The 20,379-nt window shown below is 44.8% G+C and overlaps 1 protein-coding gene across 1 annotated transcript; it reads right to left on the reverse strand.

Annotated features, from left to right (window-relative positions):
- Positions 1 to 173: 173 nt before the first annotated feature.
- Gpn1 (GPN-loop GTPase 1) lies at positions 174 to 18,472 on the reverse strand. The gene is made up of 14 exons (XM_057762471.1): positions 18,362 to 18,472; positions 17,643 to 17,736; positions 15,549 to 15,588; positions 14,598 to 14,664; positions 13,843 to 13,880; positions 12,043 to 12,121; positions 11,756 to 11,850; positions 9,947 to 9,992; positions 9,363 to 9,509; positions 9,085 to 9,167; positions 7,712 to 7,751; positions 5,887 to 5,977; positions 2,649 to 2,756; positions 174 to 1,432 (listed from the first exon to the last, which is right to left on the reverse strand). Exons 1-14 carry the CDS (start codon positions 18,470 to 18,472, stop codon positions 1,350 to 1,352), a joined length of 1,122 nt encoding a protein of 373 aa, XP_057618454.1. The 3' UTR covers positions 174 to 1,349.
- Positions 18,473 to 20,379: the final 1,907 nt, after the last annotated feature.

Here is a 20,379-nt window from a genome sequence, read left to right on the forward strand (position 1 = left end):
GATGTGCACCGCAATGTCATGATGTTGGGCAGAGAAGTTTTAAGCTTTGCAAAAAGAAAAAGCTCATATTTTTAGAGGTATGGAATATCGAATAATTAATGGTAAGATAAAATTCTGTGTTGCTTTAGTCTTTATTTTTTTTTTTTTTTTTTTTTTTTGGTTTTTTCGAGACAGGGTTTCTCTGTGGTTTTGGTTCCTGTCCTGGAACTAGCTCTTGTAGACCAGGCTGGTCTCGAACTCACAGAGATCCGCCTGCCTCTGCCTCCCAAGTGCTGGGATTAAAGGCGTGCGCCACCACCGCCCGGCTCTGTGTTGCTTTAAAATAATACTAGAGAACAGGCACCGAGTCTGAAAAGGCAGGTTGTGAGGACTGGGACTCAGTCGGGCTGAGCTGGGACAGTGCTGTGAAAGCAGAGCACACCACGGCCACCTGCAGGGCTTCCTGTATGGCCTGTTGAGCTCCCCATTTGGTGAAGCTGATTTGGAGAGGTATCGCTAAGACTCTCCTGGCTGCTGACCTTCCTTCTGCTCCACAGACTACACTCTGAGAACCAAGGTAAGCCCTTCTAGTTATGTATTATTGAGTGGATGCCTAGCCAAACCCTGCGGTCACAAACAATACTTTACATTGCTCTAAGAACAATATAAACAGGACAGATTTGGGGACCTGGTTAGGTGAATGCACCTGGGAAATTAAACTACAGCTTACAGCCGACCAGGTCTGCCTTTAAAGCTTGGTTGTGACTAATAGTGCTGAATCTATTAGTGATCACACAATTTCTAATTTGAAATCATGACACAGAGTTCAAGTTGAAAACTTTATCCAAGTCACCATTCAAACAGGATTCTTTATGGCGTGTTACCTCGTGCGAGCACATCTCACATCAGCACTGGCTGCCAAGGGCAATGCACTGTCCCTCGGTTCAAGCTCACTCTCCCTCCCATTCTGCTTAAAGAGCAGCAACTTGAGGTGCAGAGTCAAGAGCTCAGTGCTAAAGAGCTGAGGCCACAGATCCAGCCTAGTCAAGATCCAAAGTTGTCTCCAAGATGGAAGTTCTCCCTGTCCAATCAGCAGCAAAAGACTTGAGTTCAAACGATGCAGCTTCAAGTCTCAGGCTAAACAGTTATCAGCTTCCAGAGCGGTGAAAAGACAAGTCCTTGCATAAATACCAGGAGAAGCTAACCAAGGACGGGCACCCACCTGCCAGCTCCACCTTCACCGACTTCATCTAAATCTGGAACCCTCAAAGGAGCTACTATCCTGCTCTTGACTGCAGCCCCGACTCACAGGAAGGGCTTCTCTGTGTGGAGACCCAGTATGTCCGACTTCCAGCAACAAGTGGGATGGTCTATTTGTTTCTCTTCCAGTGTTGTGCCATTGATTCTTGCATGAAGTTCTGAAAGGCTGGCTCTTCGCGGCTTTCCTCTGTAACTGCAGGAGGGAAGGGTGATTCTTTGAAAACCCTCAGGATGACAAGCCAATCAGCGTGCCTGTTACCCACCCAACAGAAACCCCATTTTAAAATTATTTTTCACATTTTCAAGACAGGGACTCACTATAGATCCCAAGCTGGCCTAGAACCCATAGTCCTCCTGCCTCGGTTTCAACCATTGAGGTTACAGGCATGTGCCATAACATCTGGCTAAAATTATTTTACGGCATTAAGGACTCACACCCTCCAAACATGCAGCACCTAAGAGAACATCCCCTTCATAAATAATTACAATGAGGTCTACTCAGTAGGCAAGAGACAAAAAAATATCCATAGTAGATTTACCTACTGCCTCAGCCACCCCAGAGCTAGGAATAAAGTAGGGAACCACCACATTTTACTGTTAAATACTCAAAACAAAACAGAACACTCAGGGCTGGAGAGGGGGTTCAGCAGCAAAGAGCATTGGTTGTTCTTGTGTAGGCCCCAGTTTGTACCCAGCAGCCATGAACCTCCAATTCCAGGGGATTTCTGACTTCTGTGGAGACCAGGCATTCATAGAGTGCATACACAGACATACAGACAAGACTCTCACATATATAAAGTAAAAATAAATATATCTTTTTAAAAAAACCAACATTAATGACTCAGGATGTAGCTCAGTAGCACATGCTTTTAGCAAACAAGAGGTCCTGGGGTACACCCTTATCACCAATTAACCAAAACAGCAGAAACAGCCAGAACAGTGGCACCTGCAGGTCGAGTCAGAAGTTACAAGACATAAAAGGCACAGTAATGGGATTGCCTGCTGTGTGTAGCCCGTTCCTAGACAGGAGTCCTGAGCTGTATCAGTGGGAATCAAGCTGACCGTATATACTCAAGTGAGGCTGTACAGGCATTGCTCTCTGCTCCTGACCGTGGATGTGATAGGACCAGCGTTAAGTCCCTGCCTTGACTTCTCCATAGTGGCAGAGCCTGGAATTTTGAAATAAACCCTTTCTTCTCTAATTTGCTTTCTGTCGGGCTGTTTTGTCACAGCAAGGGGATGAAATGAAAACATGCAGGGAGACCAGAACCTTCCACACAGGAAGCTTTGCCACCACCTCAGTCCTGCCACTGACCACAGGCTCAGGTCTTCAGTTCCCCGCCCGCCACCTCAGTCCTGCCACTGACCACAGGCTCAGGGTCTTCAGTTCCCCGCCCGCCACCTCTCACCTCTGTGGTCAATGTCATCAGTGTCACTCTCGGCTTCCTCCTCCTCTTCATCCAAGGTTCCTCGCGTCAGGATCAAGTCAGAAGGGTCCAGGGCAGGAGACAGGCTGTCTAGGGTTAAAACACTGATCAGCACAGACGTGCCTTATTCGTTGGCAGCGTGAAGTGCTCTTGACAACAGAAGCGAAGGAGAGTGAGTCTTCTAAGCGTCTCGGTAACTTCACTTGTCATCTCTACAGCTTCTACAATGGCTCCACTGAGGAAAACCTAAGAATTGTATCCCTGAGACACCAGCACTCTGCCTCACGAGCTTACAGACTGGAAGAAGCTGGTTTTTCCAATAAGAGATAAAGAAACATAAGGCTGCAACCTGGCAATAGTTCAAATAATGCAGACTCTTCTAGGAAGGATACAGGTCAGGGGAGGCCTGGAGAAAAAGGTTGAAATGATACAGAATTGAGCAGCTGTGGCAACTTTCAAGCAATGGAAAGGGGGGGTCGGGTAAAAAAAGGAAATCAAATATACTACTAGCCAGGCAGTGGTGGCGCACGCCTTTAATCCCATCATTTGGGAGGCAGAGGCAGGTGGATCTCTGTGAGTTCGAGGACAGCCTGGGCTACAAGAGCTAGTTCCAGGACAGACTCCAAAGCTACAGAGAAACCCTGTCTTGAAAAACAAAACCAAACAAAAATACTACTAGAGGCAAAATTCCCTACTCAGTGAGTAAGGACTAAGCCCTAAGAATGAGAAGTAAGTCTGATCCCGAAACTAAGTGGGACCTAAACCTACAGGAGGGTGTGACGACTGACAAGTGACTGTCAGGCTGAGGAGTTCAGCTGGGGAGGGCTGTAAAACAGACTGAAGGAAGTAACAGGGAGGGAAACAGATCTCAGTGGCCAACCAGGAGTGGTGGTGAATATCTTTAATCCCAGCACTTGGGGAGCAAGGCAGGTGGATCTCTGTGAGTTCGAGGGCAGCCCTATCTACAGAACAAAGTTCTAGGACAGCCAGAGCTGTACAGTGAGACCATGGCTCAGGAGAGAAAACGAAAAACTCGGGCCTATGATCTACATAGCAATGATGACTGAAGACGCTAACAGTGAATGCCTCCTTCCACACCCAACTAAGAATTACTCAGATATCTGAGGAATTTTCCCCAAATCATCCATGGAAACTCTCCTTCCTTTCCCATCTGGATGACGCACCAGGAGAATGAACACCTGTGACTCTGGAGGACCTCGGTGTGCACTCACACACAGATGGGGAGGGCGTCAGGAAGGGCACGGAAGCATCTGTGTCGCTGGCTATGCAGCCAGGTTCCCTGTGCTGTGCTCTGATGAACACAAGGGAACAAAGGTCACAAATAGAAGCTTTTCCTCTTAATAAGGAACTCCCAAGGAAAAACTGTTGCTATATATGAAGAAAAAAAAAACTAAAGTATATAATTAATTTTTGCCACAATAAATACACCAAGCAGAACTTATATATTAAAAAATAAAGTTGGGCTGGAGAGATGGCTCAGAGGTTAAGAGCATTGCCTGCTCTTCCAAAAGTCCTGAGTTCAATTCTCAGCAACCACATGGTGGCTCACAACCATCTCTAATGGGGTCTGGTGCCCTCTTCTGGCCTACAGGCATAGACACAGACAGAATATTGTATACATAATAAATAAATAAATATTTAAAAAAAAAAATAAAGTCCATCTATTTGGTTTCTGGGTCCCACAACAAATTTCCACTCTGCTTTTTGTGGGCAGTCCATCGTCTTGCCTCTCAAGGAGGTGGGATATATATATTTTAGACTTATTACTTTTATGTGTATGAGTGTTTTCCCTACATGTATGTTTATGAATCACATGTAAGCCTGGTGCCCATGGAGGTCAAAAGAGAGTGTTGATCACCTGGAACTGGAGTAGGTGCTCATGAGCCATCATGTGGGTGGGAATTACACCCCAGTTCTCTGCAAGAGCTGCACTTAACTGCCGAGCCATTGCTGCAGCCTCCGGGGTGTGTATCGCTTAATATGAGCACATCCTAGACATTCCCTCTGAGGACCAATGACAGAAATAACAGAAAGAAGGAAGGAAACGGGCAAACGGGAGGAAAGGAAGCAAAGAAAGGAGGGAAGGACAAAGACTAAGGTAGCAGGATAAAAGACTGAAATACAGAACACAATACAAAAACCCATTGGAAGACCAAACAGTTTAAAACAGTAACTCTTAATAAAGAAAATAAAATCCACTGCATAATGCAGCAAGAAATACGCAAAATATACTCAGGATAACATTCCAGAAAGACACAAGACCTGCCAAATACAAAAATTCTTCCTGCTCGAGGAGGAAGAGGCAACATCAGTCATGTCGGTTCTTCCTGAACTATTTAAATAGCACAAGCTAACCTCAACACAAATGCCAAAGCTTTCTGGGAAGCCAGAGAAGCTGATGAGGAAGTGCATGTGAGAACAGCCAGGGAGAGGAAAGAGTACAAGGGAGACCAGTCTGAGCAGACACTAAAGCATTTTGTAGTTGTAATATGTACAGGCATGTAGGTAAAGAAATCAGCGTAATAAACAGGAGTTCAGAGCCAGCTAGACTGCTCAGTGGATAAGGGCTCTCGATCCCACACCTGACGAGCACAGTCCACTCCAAAGGGAAATGGCTACACCTAAGACAGACCAAGTATTAGACAGCAGTGTGTCTGTCCATGCTAATCTCCTCATTTTTCCTCACTGTACTCAGCTGTTCTTTGCTTTGTTTTGTTTGGTTTGGTTTTTGGAGACAGGGTTTCTTTGTATAACCCTGGTTATCCTGGAACTCACTGCACAGACCAGGCTGACCTTAAACTCACAGAGATCCGCCTGCCTCTGTCTCCAGAGTGCTGGGATTAAAGGTGTGCACCACCATGCCTGGCTGGCTGTACCAAGGTTCTTAAAAATAATATATTTACTTTTAGGAAGTATACACAGAGGATTAACAGTAAAAGAGTATCATGTTTGCATGAGATTTAATAATATCTAACATTTAGTTATAACACACTATACAAGTACAAGTACAAGACTTTCAGAGGAAACGCAGAGCAGTGTAAAGTGTGCACCATCATCAGTACTCTCTGTCCCGGATCACTGATGCAGATGCGTGTATGTATGTCTCCCCATCGCCTGTCCTTTCTCCTCGTTTACACAGACATCGCTGCTGCGTGGATCCACCCTCTGTTCTCTCCAAACACCAAGAGCCCTTCAATACCTTTGCCAGCGCCTGTGTCCAGGGCTACGGCGCCCATATCCTTCCGAAGACGCTCCAGCTGCTCCTTCTGCTGATCACTCTGGGCACTCGCCTACAGACAGGGGAAAAGTCCTCATGTTACATTAGGAGATCCCGGACTGATGAGATGGCTCAGAGGTGCAACGCTTGCTTGCGGCCGTGTTGAACAATCCCATCTGTGGACCCCACGTGACAGGAGAGAACTGAGGTCTGCAAGCTGCCCTCTGACCTCCACATGTAATACTTTTTAAGGAGATATCTAGGGCAGGGCTTATGACTGAGAAGCCGAGTGCTCAGCAGATGTGAAGCCCTGGTTTTAATTTCCAGCACAAAGATATAAATAAAGCGAGATAATGAAGATGTATAACTTAAGATGCCAGCTTTTTTTTTTAAGGTAGGGTTTCATGTAGTGTAGGTCACCCCCAAACTCACTATGTAGCCATGGACCCTGGAAGACCCTGAACTTAGCAGGGTCCACCACCATGCTTAGTTAGCACTAAAGAACAAGCTAAGTGCACGCTGAACAAATATTCAACCAACTGAGCTAGGTCCCCAGTCCCCAAGTGCCACCCTTTTAAGAGGAGATTAGGAATTATAAAAGTACTAGAAGCTGGTAAAGGATAACATACGGAGACAGAGTCATATGGGCCCAAGAGAGCGATTTCCAGTCATATACCCAGAACCATGACCAGAGAACCCTCAAGTGGCGCTTGGCAAGAAGGCCTATGATAAAAGACCCAATGCAGGCTCTGTCAAAGGGAGAGCCTCAGCTCATCATCTGGAACAAGAGCTTGAGACATCTCTCTAATCTTCAGAGACTGGATGAGGTGAGGCATAAAAAGTTCTTGGTAAATATATTTCAACAAAATTCTGATATTTTAAAAATTCAGATACAAAGCTATGTGGTAGCTCATACCAGTAATCCCAGCACTCAGCAGGATGAGGTGGTAAAACAAAAAGGATAAATATTCAAATACAAAGAGAAGAAAAATTGTTTGGAGGTCTTTCTGCATAAAGACAACATATACACCGGTTTACGAATTTAAATGAACAAGTGCTTGAGGTGGGATGTCTCAAGCCTGCAGTCCTACCTGCTCAGGTAGCTGAGGTAAGAGATCACTAGAGCCCTAAAGTTTCAGGCCTGCTGGGGTACAGCGAGACTCAACTCAAAACCAAACAGGGCTGGGCACATAGTTCAGAGAGTAGAGCACAACAAAAACGAAGAAACAAAAAAATGCAAGAATTTAAAAGAAACACAGAGGGCTAGAGATGGCTCAGAGGTTAAGAGCACTGGCTGCTCTTCCTGAGTTCAATTCCCAACAACCACATGGTGGCTCACAACCATCTGTAAGGAGATCTGGTGCCTTCTTCCGGCATGGAGGTGTACAGGAAGGGGAACATTGTACACATAATCAGTAAATAAATCTTTTAAAATAAATAAATAAATAAATAAATAAAAGAAACACAGAAGTCCCAACAGTTATTTATATCTCAATAAAGCCAGAAAAAAATTAAAATAACAAGCGAGGCAGTGGTGGCACACGCCTTTAGTCCCAGCACTTGGGAGGCAGAGGCAGGCAGTTCCAGGACAGCCAGAGCTATACAGAGAAACCCTGTCTTGATAAACCTTTCCTTCTCGTCCCTGCTACCTGAGTGCTGACTACAGCACAGGCCAGCATACCGGCTGGTCCCCAACTCCTCTGCTCAAGAGTCCCCTACCCGTCTCTGGTGACTGGCTGGGACTACTGGCCTGTGCCATGTGTGGGTCAGACGGACTCTGACGGCTCTGACACACTCCCCCTCTTACCAGTGATTTCTTCAGACGCTCGTATTCAGGCCGATATTCCCTGGAGAAAGAAATGTCTTCTCAGTTCCTCTCCTGAGAGACCCACACTGTCCACCCCGACCTATCACTTCTGTTCTCCAGCAACAAGACCTGACATCACCAGTCTACCCCTGTGGAATTCAGCAACTCCTGATGGCTGTTGTAGAGACTACCAATGAAGACACCACAGCTGAGGGGCAAAGGGCTCGTGCTGGTGTGAGGAAACAGCTGAGAAGACGGCTGCTGCTCAGGAAGACCAATGTCAAAGGAAGTGATGGCCTTAGGTCAACAAAACACACTCCTGAGCCTGGGAAACACACGCAAAACCCTTGAGGCTCATCAGTGGGAAAATAATGTTGCCTGGCAACCACGATGTCATCCAAAGCAGTATGCTAACAGGCATGGTCCCAGTGTCACAGGAACTCTCCTTTAGGTGAATGGGTCCCACTTTACCCTGACAACTCCTGTTGTAGGACCACGAACAGAGAGGAGTCTCAGTTTGTTCCAGCACTGACAACAGTTGTAACAGACATTCATGAACTGTCTCTACGATGCGGGAATCACTGTGCTACAACCTCACATATACGTCTCCTCGGTGTCAAATCCACACCACAGCTTCTACAGCTGATGTCTTACAGAGACAGAACTATGACCTCTTTTTTTTTTAATATTTATTTATTTATTATGTATACAATATTCTGTCTGTGTCTATGTCTGCAGGCCAGAAGAGGGCACCAGACCCCATTACAGATGGCTGTGAGCCACCATGTGGTTGCTGGGAATTGAACTCAGGACCTTTGGAAGAGCAGGCAATGCTCTTAACCTCTGAGCCATTTCTCCAGCCCCGAACTATGACCTCTTGTTTCTGAACGTTCTACAGGTCTTTTGTCCTACAATAACAGACCTGAGAAGTTGCCCTCAAAGCTACCAAGTGGCTCTTTTCAGAACAGGCTTGACGGCCCCTGCCTGGCAACCACCGAGACCAGTGAACACTTTATATTTCTATCTTTTTATTTATTTATTTTTTTTGTTTTGTTTTTTTGTTTTTTGTTTTTTCGAGACAGGGTTTCTCTGTGGTTTTGGAGCCTGTCCTGGAACTAGCTTTTGTAGACTGGCTGGTCTCGAACTCACAGAGATCCGCCTGCCTCTGCCTCCTAAGTGCTGGGATTAAAGGCATGCGCCACCACCGCCCGGCTTATTTCTATCTTTTTAAAGACGGGAACAGACCCTGGTTACTCCTGAGTGTGGACAGGTCTAATATACATATGCAAGTAAATATACTTTACACAGAAGATGGAAATGCTTCTCCTGGCATTTGAGAATGGGGAACACATCAAGAGCCCCTCCTTCCTCACCTTTCGTACTCTTCTGCAGCACTGGTGACTTGAACACAGAGCTCATCGAAGCCGGTGCCCGCCACAGCAGAGACACCCACCACCTGCCAAGAAGTAGCATGAATTTGCGTGCTAGACAAGGGCTCTGCTACTGAGCTGCTCCCAGCCCATGAACAATAGAGCACTTCCAAGAACAAAATTACATACTTTACAGAATGTAAAGCTGGTTCAAAACCAGTGAAGGCTTTGGTAAGATGTCATCTGCAGCTACTGTCACTAGGATAGGAGATAAAATTTACCCTGAGCGAGCTGTAAAACTCATCTAACACCAGGCTCATGGAACGAGTCAGGTTGCTGACGTAGGTAGTCTCTTGGTTCAAGGCATCTTGGAAAGTCTCAAAATCCTGCATCCACTCCACAGCAAAGCTGTGGTCAATGATGTCGGTCTGTGCCGGAGAGAAGGCAGTCATCAGCACAACTAAACCATGGCAAAGTCATGTAAGTAGGTGGTTGACAGCAAAGAACTCATCACCCACAGATGCTCTTTCTCTGGCGCCCATTCCCAGCTCCACTGCAATACACCATAAAGCAATCTGCCTTGCCTCTGATCAGTACTTCCAGAAGACTGTTCCTCTTACTGACACAGAACCCCCGATGCTGAGGGACAGCTGACACACTCTGCCTGCCTGCAGTCTCTGGGGGAGAGGCAGCACTATATACACACTCCGTCTGGTGGCATCTACTTCCCTGATGTGCCCGACTCTCCGCAGTAAAATCTCAATGTGCTGACAGCACTGAGGTCACTTTTCACACCTACCCAGACCTGTTAGCTCAGTCAAGACTCTGTGCTAAAGACTGTGAAATCCCCACAGGAAGTACTCACTTTGTTCATGACCACAATGAAAGGCAGCTTGGTTTTATACAAGATGCTAGAAAAAAAAATCAAATATGGAGCCAGCATTATTAAAAGTATTTAAGGCCAGACATAATGTCACATGCTTGTAATTCCAGCAGTCAGAAGATAAGTTCATAAGTTCAAGGCCAATCTGGGCATATAGTGAGAGCTTGTTTCTAAGAAAAAAACCAAAGGTATTCAAGCTCTGCGGACTTAGCAAAGACAACAGAAAAACCTTCAGACTGAATTGTAGGTGGTATGCAGTCTCCTCTGCCAAAGGAAAATGACCACCAACATCAACCCCATACCATGTGTTAATATTGATCCTTTTTAATATTTTACAATTCTCTAATTTGTTATTCAAGTGGAGGAAATGAGCATTTATTGATTACCCAAAATAGGATGGTTACTCTAGTAGACACTTTTACATGTATGTATATATTTGTGTGTGTGTATCCTTTAATCTATACAGACGCCATGTAAATATATACAATTTTTGTTTTTAAGACAGGGTCTCATTCTGTGGCCTACACTAGCCTAAAACTAGTATGTGGTCCAGGCTGGCCTTGACTTCATAGTAACTCTCCTTCCTACCTCAGCCTCCAAAAATATTGTCCTACAGATTGAAAATGTCCCACATTTACTGAGGTAAATACACAAGATAAAATTATATATACTGAAGGTATGCATGATGAATTGTTTTTAAAATTGATCTCTCGGCCCCTTTATTTAGTGTCTGCAGTCCTGAAGGCTGACCCAGGCCTCGAGCGTGAGAGGCACACCATCTCCTGCTGAGCTACATTCCCAGTCCTCTGACACTCTGAGCGATGAATACACTGTGAAATTACTACAGTCAGGATAACCCAGCAGCTGTGTTTTGCTCGTTAATGTAACTGCGGAACAATGCTATCTTTCCATGTGGATCAGGACTTCTTGCATGCAATATGATGTTTATTCCAAGATCTATCACACTGGTGATGGCTCCTGTCCATTCCCCAGTAAAGCGTCAGCTTTCGTAACACTCTCCTTCAACATCTGTCTGAACTCACATCTTTTTTCTCCCAATGTAACATTTGGGATAAACTAATGGGAGAACACTTGGATTATAACTAAAATCTGTTAATACTGTTCTTAATGTTATGGCACGGTCTTACTCCATAGTCTGTGTTGGCCTGGAATTTGTCCTCCTTCCCCTCCTGACTTGGAATGCATTACCACACCTGGCTTTAAGAAACTTTTTATTAGTAATGTCTCCTCGTGTTACATTTTTACATTACTTATACAAAACCTAAGCACCACTGACACTGGAGAACTCTCTCTGTTCTAGCCAGACTTGGCTCTTCTCTGACAGGTGAGGAAGAAGGATGCTGAGAGAAAAGCCAATAGTACATGCCTTTCTTTAGGGCCTTCTCCTAAATGAGGACAATCAACTGAGTAGTAAATAAATTATCACAAACCCAGGAGTATATAACCAGGACTCAAAACCAAAAGGGGAATAAAGTCAGAGAAAATAAAGCTGGAGAGATGGCTCAGCAGTTAAGAGCATTTACTGTTTTTACAGAGGACCCAGGTTCAGTTCCCACCACCGACATGGTGACTCACAACTGCCTGTAACTACAGTTTGAAAAGATCTGACCACCTCTTCTAGCCTCCACAGGCTCCTGCACACATGTGGTAGACATACACAAGTACAGGTCCACACACATGTAAATAAGTAATGTCTTTAAAAAATAAAAAGTAGAAAGAGGAAGAGCCCTCACAGCTGACAAAACACCGTGTCTACCAAGCATCGGTTACCTGCACGCATACAGCATATTGGACATGAAGGTCACTGGGTTGGTACTTCGTGATGTGTCCATGACGTAGATGACCACCGTGGGAAATGAGGATGCCTAGAACCACAGAATAAGTAAAGTCTTAGGGCTCATTACCTGCTCCCAGGCTCTTCCTCCCTTCTTGCCAAGAGAGAACGAGGTTGACCAGGTGTGCAGAGCCTCGCCTCTCCACCTCACACTCAGCCCCAGGCAGGAAACAGAGGCTGAGCTAACTCTCCAGATGCTCTCATGAACAAGACCCACACTCACCAGGGCCTCGGTGATGATTGTCCCAGAAGCTGACCAGGTGAAAACTTCAATCTGTCCAGGTGTGTCAATCAAGACATACCTGGGTCAAGGAGACCATTAAAGGGGTGTTATACTTGAGCAATTCTGAAGATTTCCCATCACAGAGAAAGCTCAATGTCTGCTGATCCAAGATAGCAATAACCTCTGCACATTGCCAAACACAGTCCTATCGTGCCCAAAAGTTACATATTCCCAAGAGCTCGCTCCAGGTCCAAGTTTCATGCTACTGAGAAGAAACAGCACAGCCAAGCTGCTGTACAGAATCGGAGGAAACGGTGATTACAGAAACACTGCACTACCACAGAGACATGACGCTCTCTGGGAACCATCCTGTTTCTTAGGACAAGGATGAGGAATGGAGGGCATGTAAAATGTACCTTAACAAATATACTTTTAGAAACAGGAAAACTTGGGGATGGGGTGTAGGTCAGTGTAGAAAAAAGGCTGCACATGGGCTTAGGGTCTTCAATATCCTAGGTCCAAGCCCCATGAAAATAAAGCAGTAACAAAGTTAGCAAATAAATACAGGACAGGCACTCAGGAAACAGAAAGGGAAATTAAGGAGTGACTGCTAATGGTGGGGGCGGGACTGTGTGAAATTAAACAATCATGATCGATGCACCAGTATGTAAAGATAATAAAAATACATCTTAAAAAATAAAACTTCACAGAATGTGATCTCCAAAAAGCCTGTTTTGGTGATGGTGCACGCCTTTAATCCCAGCACTCAGGAGGCAGCGCTGGTGGAACTATGAGTTCAATGCCAGCCTACATAGCAAGTTCCAGGACAGACAGGGCACACAGAGAAACCCTGTCTCAAAAAACCAAACCAAAACAATAACAAAAAAACTGTTTTATTGTTTTTTCTTATATTTCTGATAGTGAGCCTAGCCTTTAACGGCTGAGTCATGTCTCCAGCCCTTGTTATTTTTTCTAATGAAAACAAAGATCTACCTCAATTATAATCCCATCTTCGTAATACTTTATGCATAGAATAGGTGAAATGCCAATCACTGAACAATAGTAATTGGTACTGGGACTGAGAATGACAGTTTCATGTCTTAAATATTATGTAGTCTTTTAAAATATCTTTTTTATTACATTTATTTAGTTTACATGTGAAAGTATAGAGCTACAGCAAGCATGTGGGGGCCAGAGGTCAACTCTTAGGAGTTCTCTACTTCCACTACCTGGGTCCTAGGAATCAGACTCTGGTTTGGTGGCAAGTGTCTTTGCCTGCTGAGCCATCTCCCTGGCCCATGATTTTAATTTTTTTTTTCTTTGAGACAGGATTTCTCTGTGTAACCCCAGCTGTCCTAGTGAATTCTTTATAATGAGCATGTCTCCTTTTTTGTTTTGTTTTATAAAACAGTCAATTATCTTTCTCCCTTAGAAAAAGTAAACATATCAAAATTTAATAATAGTTATTGAGAAATGATGTCTTCCCCATAATGGTAGACTGTGTTCCCTCAAATGATGAGCAAATGTCTTCCTCCCTTAATCTGAGAAAGGAGAAAGAATAAGTGTTTCTCCAAAAGTCATGTAAAACAAAGAGAAGTGCTGGGCGGGGGTCACCATAACTGGGAGTAATCCTCTGTATTAAATGTCATCTCAACGATTTTCTTGTCCCCTTTCTTTGTTTTCATTTCTAACAACTTGTCTCAGTTAAGAGTTTTAGGGGTCAAAGATCTCCAGATCCTCTCAAAGTCTAGAAATGTGTCAATGACAGGTAGTAGATGTGTAGGCATTAAGACCACCTACTTGAATGTGTTCTGGGCCTTCTCGATAAATTTCATCACCTAGAAGAAAAAGACGTCAACTGTAACAGGATCTAATTCCAACACAACACCTGAGGTCTCCTCCAGGGTGGCACATGTTAAATCAGCATCACAAAGCACAACCCAGGACACCAAGCAAGGGACTCCTCAAGGAAGCAGAGCCACAGCCACAGCTCTGTCAGAAGTCAGGGTCCCTGGCACACTGGCCACGTTTGTTTGTTTTAAAGAGCCAGGTCAAGCTGTGTTATCCAGGCACACTGTGGACTCCAGGACCGTTCAGCCTCCTGAGCTGGGAATTCTGGAACAAACCATGCTGCCTGGCTGTTGTCAAATGCTAATGTCTCAAGTAGCAGAATCAGAGTAAAACGTAATGATTATAAGCCACTCTCATGGGAGTGACAAAGAAAGCAAAGAGGATGGCAAATACTCGTTACGAGAAAAAAGTATCATTATTTCACCATCGCTTCCTGTAGCTAACCGCAGTGCCCCGTACCCTCAGGAACACCGTAAGCCGATAGCAGGCCAGAGAAAGAACCCAGGTCTCTTGGGTTTGGTTTTGTTCTCACAAACATTAACGCGAAGGACCCACCACACTTAGAGGCTATTGTCTACCAAAATGCCTGCTTATTTTCAGTATGTCTCCACTTTAGCAGCCCTGCTAATTCCATGTGATCAGACAAGAGCACACAAGAGTCAGGTTTTACAGTGCCATGCCTAAAAATGTAAAGGAAGCCTTACCTGATCAAATCTGGTAGCAAAGAGATTGAGTGAGGTCACTATGCCACCATTTGGCCCAAGTCCATATCTGAGCATTCAGTTAAGGATTTAAATTGCACAAATGAGATTATATAGTTCATACCTAGATTGTCATTCATCCAAAAGCATTATGTTCAATTTTAACATTATGTTCAGTATATAACAGTATTAGTGTTCAATTAATGGGTACAGGCAACCCAGTCTTTGACAACCGTATGACCTTAGTGTTACAAGAATCATTTACTAGCAAGGTCCTCCTTGTTCCTCTATCATTTTAGGGATGGTCATACAAGATAAAGACAACAGAATGGCCAAAATTTAGTGAAGACACAGATGTGTCAAACAGTGACAGACTGCTGGTATCAGTTATTAAAATCATCTATGGAGCCAGACATGGTAGCTCAATGTCTTCAATCCCAGCATTCAGGAGGCAGAGGCAGTTCTCTGTGAATTTCGGGCCAGTCAGAGCTACACGTAACACTCTTTACTGATCCTCACTAACTAAGCTACCTAAAGTTACTAACAGTGAGTCACATGCCATGCAGAAATCAATCCATAGGAATTAATCCAACTCAACGTATTTTTCTTGAGTTTTCGGGTCAAATTCATAGTTATCAATGACTATCTCACCCAAGGCAACATCATTTCACTGGACCCCGGCAGCTACCAAATGGCCACTCATTTTCCGGTCTCTAATTATAACCCCTGTGGTCTGAGCATGCTAAGAAACTGAAATCAAATGGCAAGGAAGTACTGCTGGAAATCTCTAATCTCTCCTACACTCATCTTCACCTGACATCTTTCTAACACGATGACTTAGAAGGAAGCTGAGTGTTCTACTTGTTTACGTCACAGCGTGACAGGCAAACCACTCCCTCAGAGTGGGGCGCAATCGTGCAGGAACCAGTGCCTGGTAGGTGAGGAAAATGATACTGCTTCATGACTTCTTTATACTTCACTGTGTCACGGATATCTGAAGGGAAAGAGAGAGAATGGTTTATTTTCTGAGGTATGGTCTCAGTTGTCCAGACTGGCTTTGAACTTTCCATGTAGCCTAAACTGTTCTCAAATTCTGAGCAATTCTCCTGCCTCAGCCTCCTGGGTGCTGAGGTTGCACAGAGTCTCACCATAACTGACTTAGGCTTCTTAACCAGCATTTTCTTATACCTTTCTCCACTTACAGAGGCTTCCTTCCTGACTAAGAGAACCACTGAGTATCCTGTGAAGAATGTTAGGCTCCTGGGTGTGATGGTGCACACTTCTAATCCGGCACTCACGAGGCAGAGTCAAACAGATCTCTGTGAGTCTGAGACCAGCTTAGTTTACAAAGTGAGTTCCAGGACAGTCAGGACTACATAGAGAGACCCTGTCTCAAACAAACAAAAAAGTTAGGCTAAAAGTTCTTAATTATGATAGATATAGTCTGAAACAAGATTAAATATTTTAGACAATTTCAATGGAAGTGGGCACATGCAGAGGGGAAAAAAAAAAACCAAACAAAAATCCTCAAACCAAAAACTACTGCCTGGTAATAAAGGGAGCCTACCCGCCAGGGGCTGGAGAGCTGGTTCAGTGATTAAGAGCACTTGAGGCCCCTGCACGGGACCCAAATCCAGTTCCCAGCTCACAAATGTCTCCAAGTCCCATTCCAGGGGTTCTAGCACCCTCTCTGGCCTCTGAAGGAACCAGGCACATACCATGGTGCACAGATGCAGGTAAAACATCCACACACAGGGGGCTGGAGAGATGGCTCAGCGGTTAAGAGCATTGCCTGCTCTTCCAAAGGTCCTGAGTTCAATTCCCAGCAACCACATGGTGGCTCACAACCATCTGTAATGAGGTTTGGTGTTCTCTTCTGGCCTTCAGGCATACACGCAGAAAGAATATTGTATACTAAATAAATAAATAAATATTTAAAAAAAAAAATCCACACACATAAAACAAAAATCAATGAATGAGAAAAAACCTACCCACCAGTCTGAAGATGACCAATATTACAATTTTATCCTCAAGTTTCAATAGGAAAGTTTTTGTAAAATTTTCCGAAAATGATTTGATTCTTTTTTTTTTTTTAAATATTTATTTATTTATTTATTATGTATACAATATTCTTTCTGTGTGTTTGCCTGAAGTCCAGAAGAGGGCACCAGACCTCATTACAGATGGTTGTGAGCCACCATGTGGTTGCTGGGAATTGAACTCAAGACCTTTGGAAGAGCAGGCAATGCTCTTAACCGCTGAGCCATCTCTCCAGCCCCCTGATTTATGATTCTTAAAACAAGATCTCCCCACCCTTCTTAAATTGCGTATTTGGGGTATAAGAAGTTTAAAAAGATTAACAAGTGACAGTTATGGCCTGGGATCAGGAAGCCTGAGCCCAGCAAGAACCCTGTCCCTGGATCACATGAATCTACCACTCACCCCCATTTTTTTCTCTCTTTAAAAAACAACAAACAAGCAGGGTTTGGCTATGAAGGTCTCACTGACCCTGACCTCTCAATATTCTGCCTCAGACTCCCTTGGATAATACCCATACATAATCTTTCTGATAGTTTCAGTCGGAAACAGTCAGAAACTCTGCTCAGAGTGTGAACGCGCGCACACACACACGCACACACACTCACACACTGATTTTTCAAGACACAATGCCTATTTTTAACACACACATATACCCCCCACACACACCCCACAACTTTGGGAATGGAAAGGTCCTTCCTACTGATCAGAGTGAATTATAGCAGAACCTATAAACTATTACTACACTCTGACAAAAGAAACTAAATGATTTATGTGTCATTTTTTAATAGACTTACTGTCACTTCTTCACAAATGAATTACAAGAGTTTCACAGACTAAGGACAAAAGAGAAACGGGGTGAATGGAAATGATACAAACTTAAGAACTGTTAGGATAAAGAGAGGGCTAAATCTCAACAAGGAGAAGCCTGTTGTGTAACTTGGGCAAGTCCAAAGGAATAAAAAGAAAAAGAAGATAGTTCAGAAAGAAATGAAAACTAAAGGCACTCACCAATATTGGCGGGAAAGGGGACTTCATGCACTGCTGGGTCCAGATTGATGACGTAAGGCGGGGAGCCTTTGCTGTGGAGGTGTCCTGTGAGCCTCTGCAAAAACCAGGAGAGGGTTGGAGGGTGGTGATAAACGCTAGGACAGACCAATGAAGTCCATTACTTTACTGACCCAGCCTACAAAATCTGCAGCACTTTCATTCTCCCCTCCACCGATTACACAGAAATCTCAATCTAAAAGTCATCACTACCGACCCAGCAGGCCTCCCCCGCCCTCCATCACCTCTTCACTAACTTTGAACGTCCCTATAAAGGTCTTTTTTCCTAACTCCTTTACTAAACATTAACTCCGTGAAAGCAAAATCCCTGTCGATTTCATTTTCACTGGGTACTCAGAACTTAGAATGTGGTCGGTCGAAAGAACACCCAACTCCTCACGCAAAACCAGCGTGTTGGCATTATATCCCCCTACTCTTTAACCTCGGGCTTTCAGAAAAGCTAATTCACAGCCAGACAATTTCAGTGGCACCAAGCAAGCACTAAGGTTACAGAAGGCTTCCTTAAGGGACCCAGGCTAGGGTTCGAGGCTTCGGGAGTCAGAGGCAAGACCCCAGAAAACCACGCGCCCAGACCCTCCAACTCCTAGACAACTTCCTCCCTTCCTCCCTAGCCACGGGCAACCTGCCGAGCGCTACTACCGCTTCCGCGCATTGCACGTCACCTGTACAAAGGTAGTTTTCCCGGATCCCGCCATTCCCAACACCAAGAGACACACGGGGAGCTGGGGAGCCCCGGAGGCTTGGGGCTCAGCCGCAGCCGCGGGCGCCGCCATCTTTCCTGATCCACGCCCACCGCTCCACGGAAACGCCTACAAACCGGAGATTCGCGGCACTCAGGGCTGCGATTGGCCGGAGAACACGCCCTCTCTGCATTTAGAACTGCAATTGGTCAGATGATCCGGCCTCGTTGCGTTTAGGGCTACGATTGGCTGGAATCTCCATACCTACGGGGCCGCGCTCTGTGGGCTCCAGAACGGCGTCTAGGCATCAGACTCTGCGGGATTGTTTAGATGCTGGAGCTGCCGAGTATGGGCTTTGGACAAATGCGGGAGTGTGTAGGGAGCAGGGAGAGTTGACAGGGGGGAGGTAGGACCCGGGAGGGGCAAAGTTTGTGTCTCCAGGGGCGAAACGAGGCGGGATCCCAAGCCTAGGCCATAGGGTCACAAGTCTGTCAAGATTGGGAGGTTAGCCTTCTATCTTATTGACTAAGAAGAAAAGAATTTTTTAAACGGCCATTATGTTCTAAAAAATATTAGGTAAAAACTGGGGTAACATTTGAAAGGATGAATACTGTCCTTCAAATAACTGTGGAAGAAACAGTTCAGGCAGAGTCCTCACAGAATGCGAAAGGGATGAAAAAAGAGAGGGGTGTTTGTGACCCGAGTGTAGCTGAGTAATTGATAGTGAGGGATTTGAGTAGAGGCGAGTAGTAATGTAGGTCCTTATTCTCAAAGGGGCGAAAAGAAATTTCCTAGCAGAATGTTTTCCCAGGAAGATAGTGACCTTCCCCTCGGTCACTTACCTCAGCCCAGCCAGCCACCTGGTACAGGCTGCTAAAGATGGCCTACCTCAGGAACAGTGAGTGGCCTTGCTCTAAGAACAAGGAGAAAGCTGACTTAGCAGAATGGGAGGGAGCAAAAATCCTTGCATCCGTGCCAAAGCAGCTTCAAAAAGCCTCTTTGTAGTTATGCCTTTAAAAGCATACCCCACAGAGGAGATACAACTCCTCTCTCTACCTCGTTATAACGGGGTCAGTAGACAGGGGTTCCAAACATGTTTGTATTATGCAAATTGACCCTTGCTTATTATAGGCTGAGCCTCCCTGGTGGTCTCTCTTTGGGTCATAATCTGGGCACAACAGTATGAATCTCATGAGGAGAGACCGTATGACAAGAGACTGTGACCAAAGATGTTTTAGTTGTCCGTCTGCATGTCCGTTTGTCCCAGGGGAGAAGAAAAGACTAGATGGTAAAAGAAAATCAGAAGCCCAAGAGAAGCATGGTAAAACTCCTACAAGTCCCTGGTGTTACAGTGTAGATGACTGTTAATCATATTCCAAGCACAAAGGAAATCCCACCCATTATGTTAGAAATAAAAGAGGGCTCATTGTAATTTTTAAAACTAATTGCAGTCACAGGAGGTGCTCAAAACTGGGGATAATTTAATGTTTAAAGTCCTTTTGTATAACACCAGTCCTCCCAGCACTCAGAAAACTGAGGCAGAAGATTGTCAAGTTCAAGGCCAGAGTGAAAAACAAAGGGTGGCGAGAGCCGAGAGGCAGAAGTAAGTCCCAAATGCAAATTGTGTCCACAGCAGATTAGCTACCAAGACCTGCTGGGCATGATGGGTAATTTGAGGTGAGGGAGATATGGTACCCGAAGCATATCCAGTCTCCTGTACTTGCAACACCCCTTTCTCTTTTCCTTCCCAAGGAAAGGGATCTGGGGACATAATATAGATTATCTTGACCACACTGTTCTAAAATTTTAATGGGACACAACCAACCAGGAGGCAGATCTGGGTGGTAGACCCCCAAAAAGCCAAAAGAGTAAAACATCTCACAACAGTCCTCATACAAGGATAAGTTTGTTTCCTAAACCCATTCTACCCTGCAAAACATGTTTTTCTTTTTCTTCTTCTTTTTTTTAAAAGATTTATTATGTATACAGTGTTCTGCCTG

This window comes from Chionomys nivalis, chromosome 1 (genome assembly GCF_950005125.1).
Source record: "Chionomys nivalis chromosome 1, mChiNiv1.1, whole genome shotgun sequence".
Classification (NCBI taxonomy): Eukaryota; Metazoa; Chordata; class Mammalia; order Rodentia; family Cricetidae; genus Chionomys; species Chionomys nivalis.

Bases quoted from the DNA above. Each gene is read 5' to 3' on its own strand.
- Gpn1 (XM_057762471.1), bottom strand. From the start codon at position 18,472: ATGGCGGCGCCCGCGGCTGCGGCTGAGCCCCAAGCCTCCGGGGCTCCC. The intron at 12,122-13,842 runs GTAGGTGGTCTT...TCCTTGACCCAG, and splicing joins AAGGCCCAGAACACATTCAA to GTATGTCTTGATTGACACAC. The intron at 9,510-9,946 runs GTGAGTACTTCC...TCTCCGGCACAG, and splicing joins TCATTGTGGTCATGAACAAA to ACCGACATCATTGACCACAG.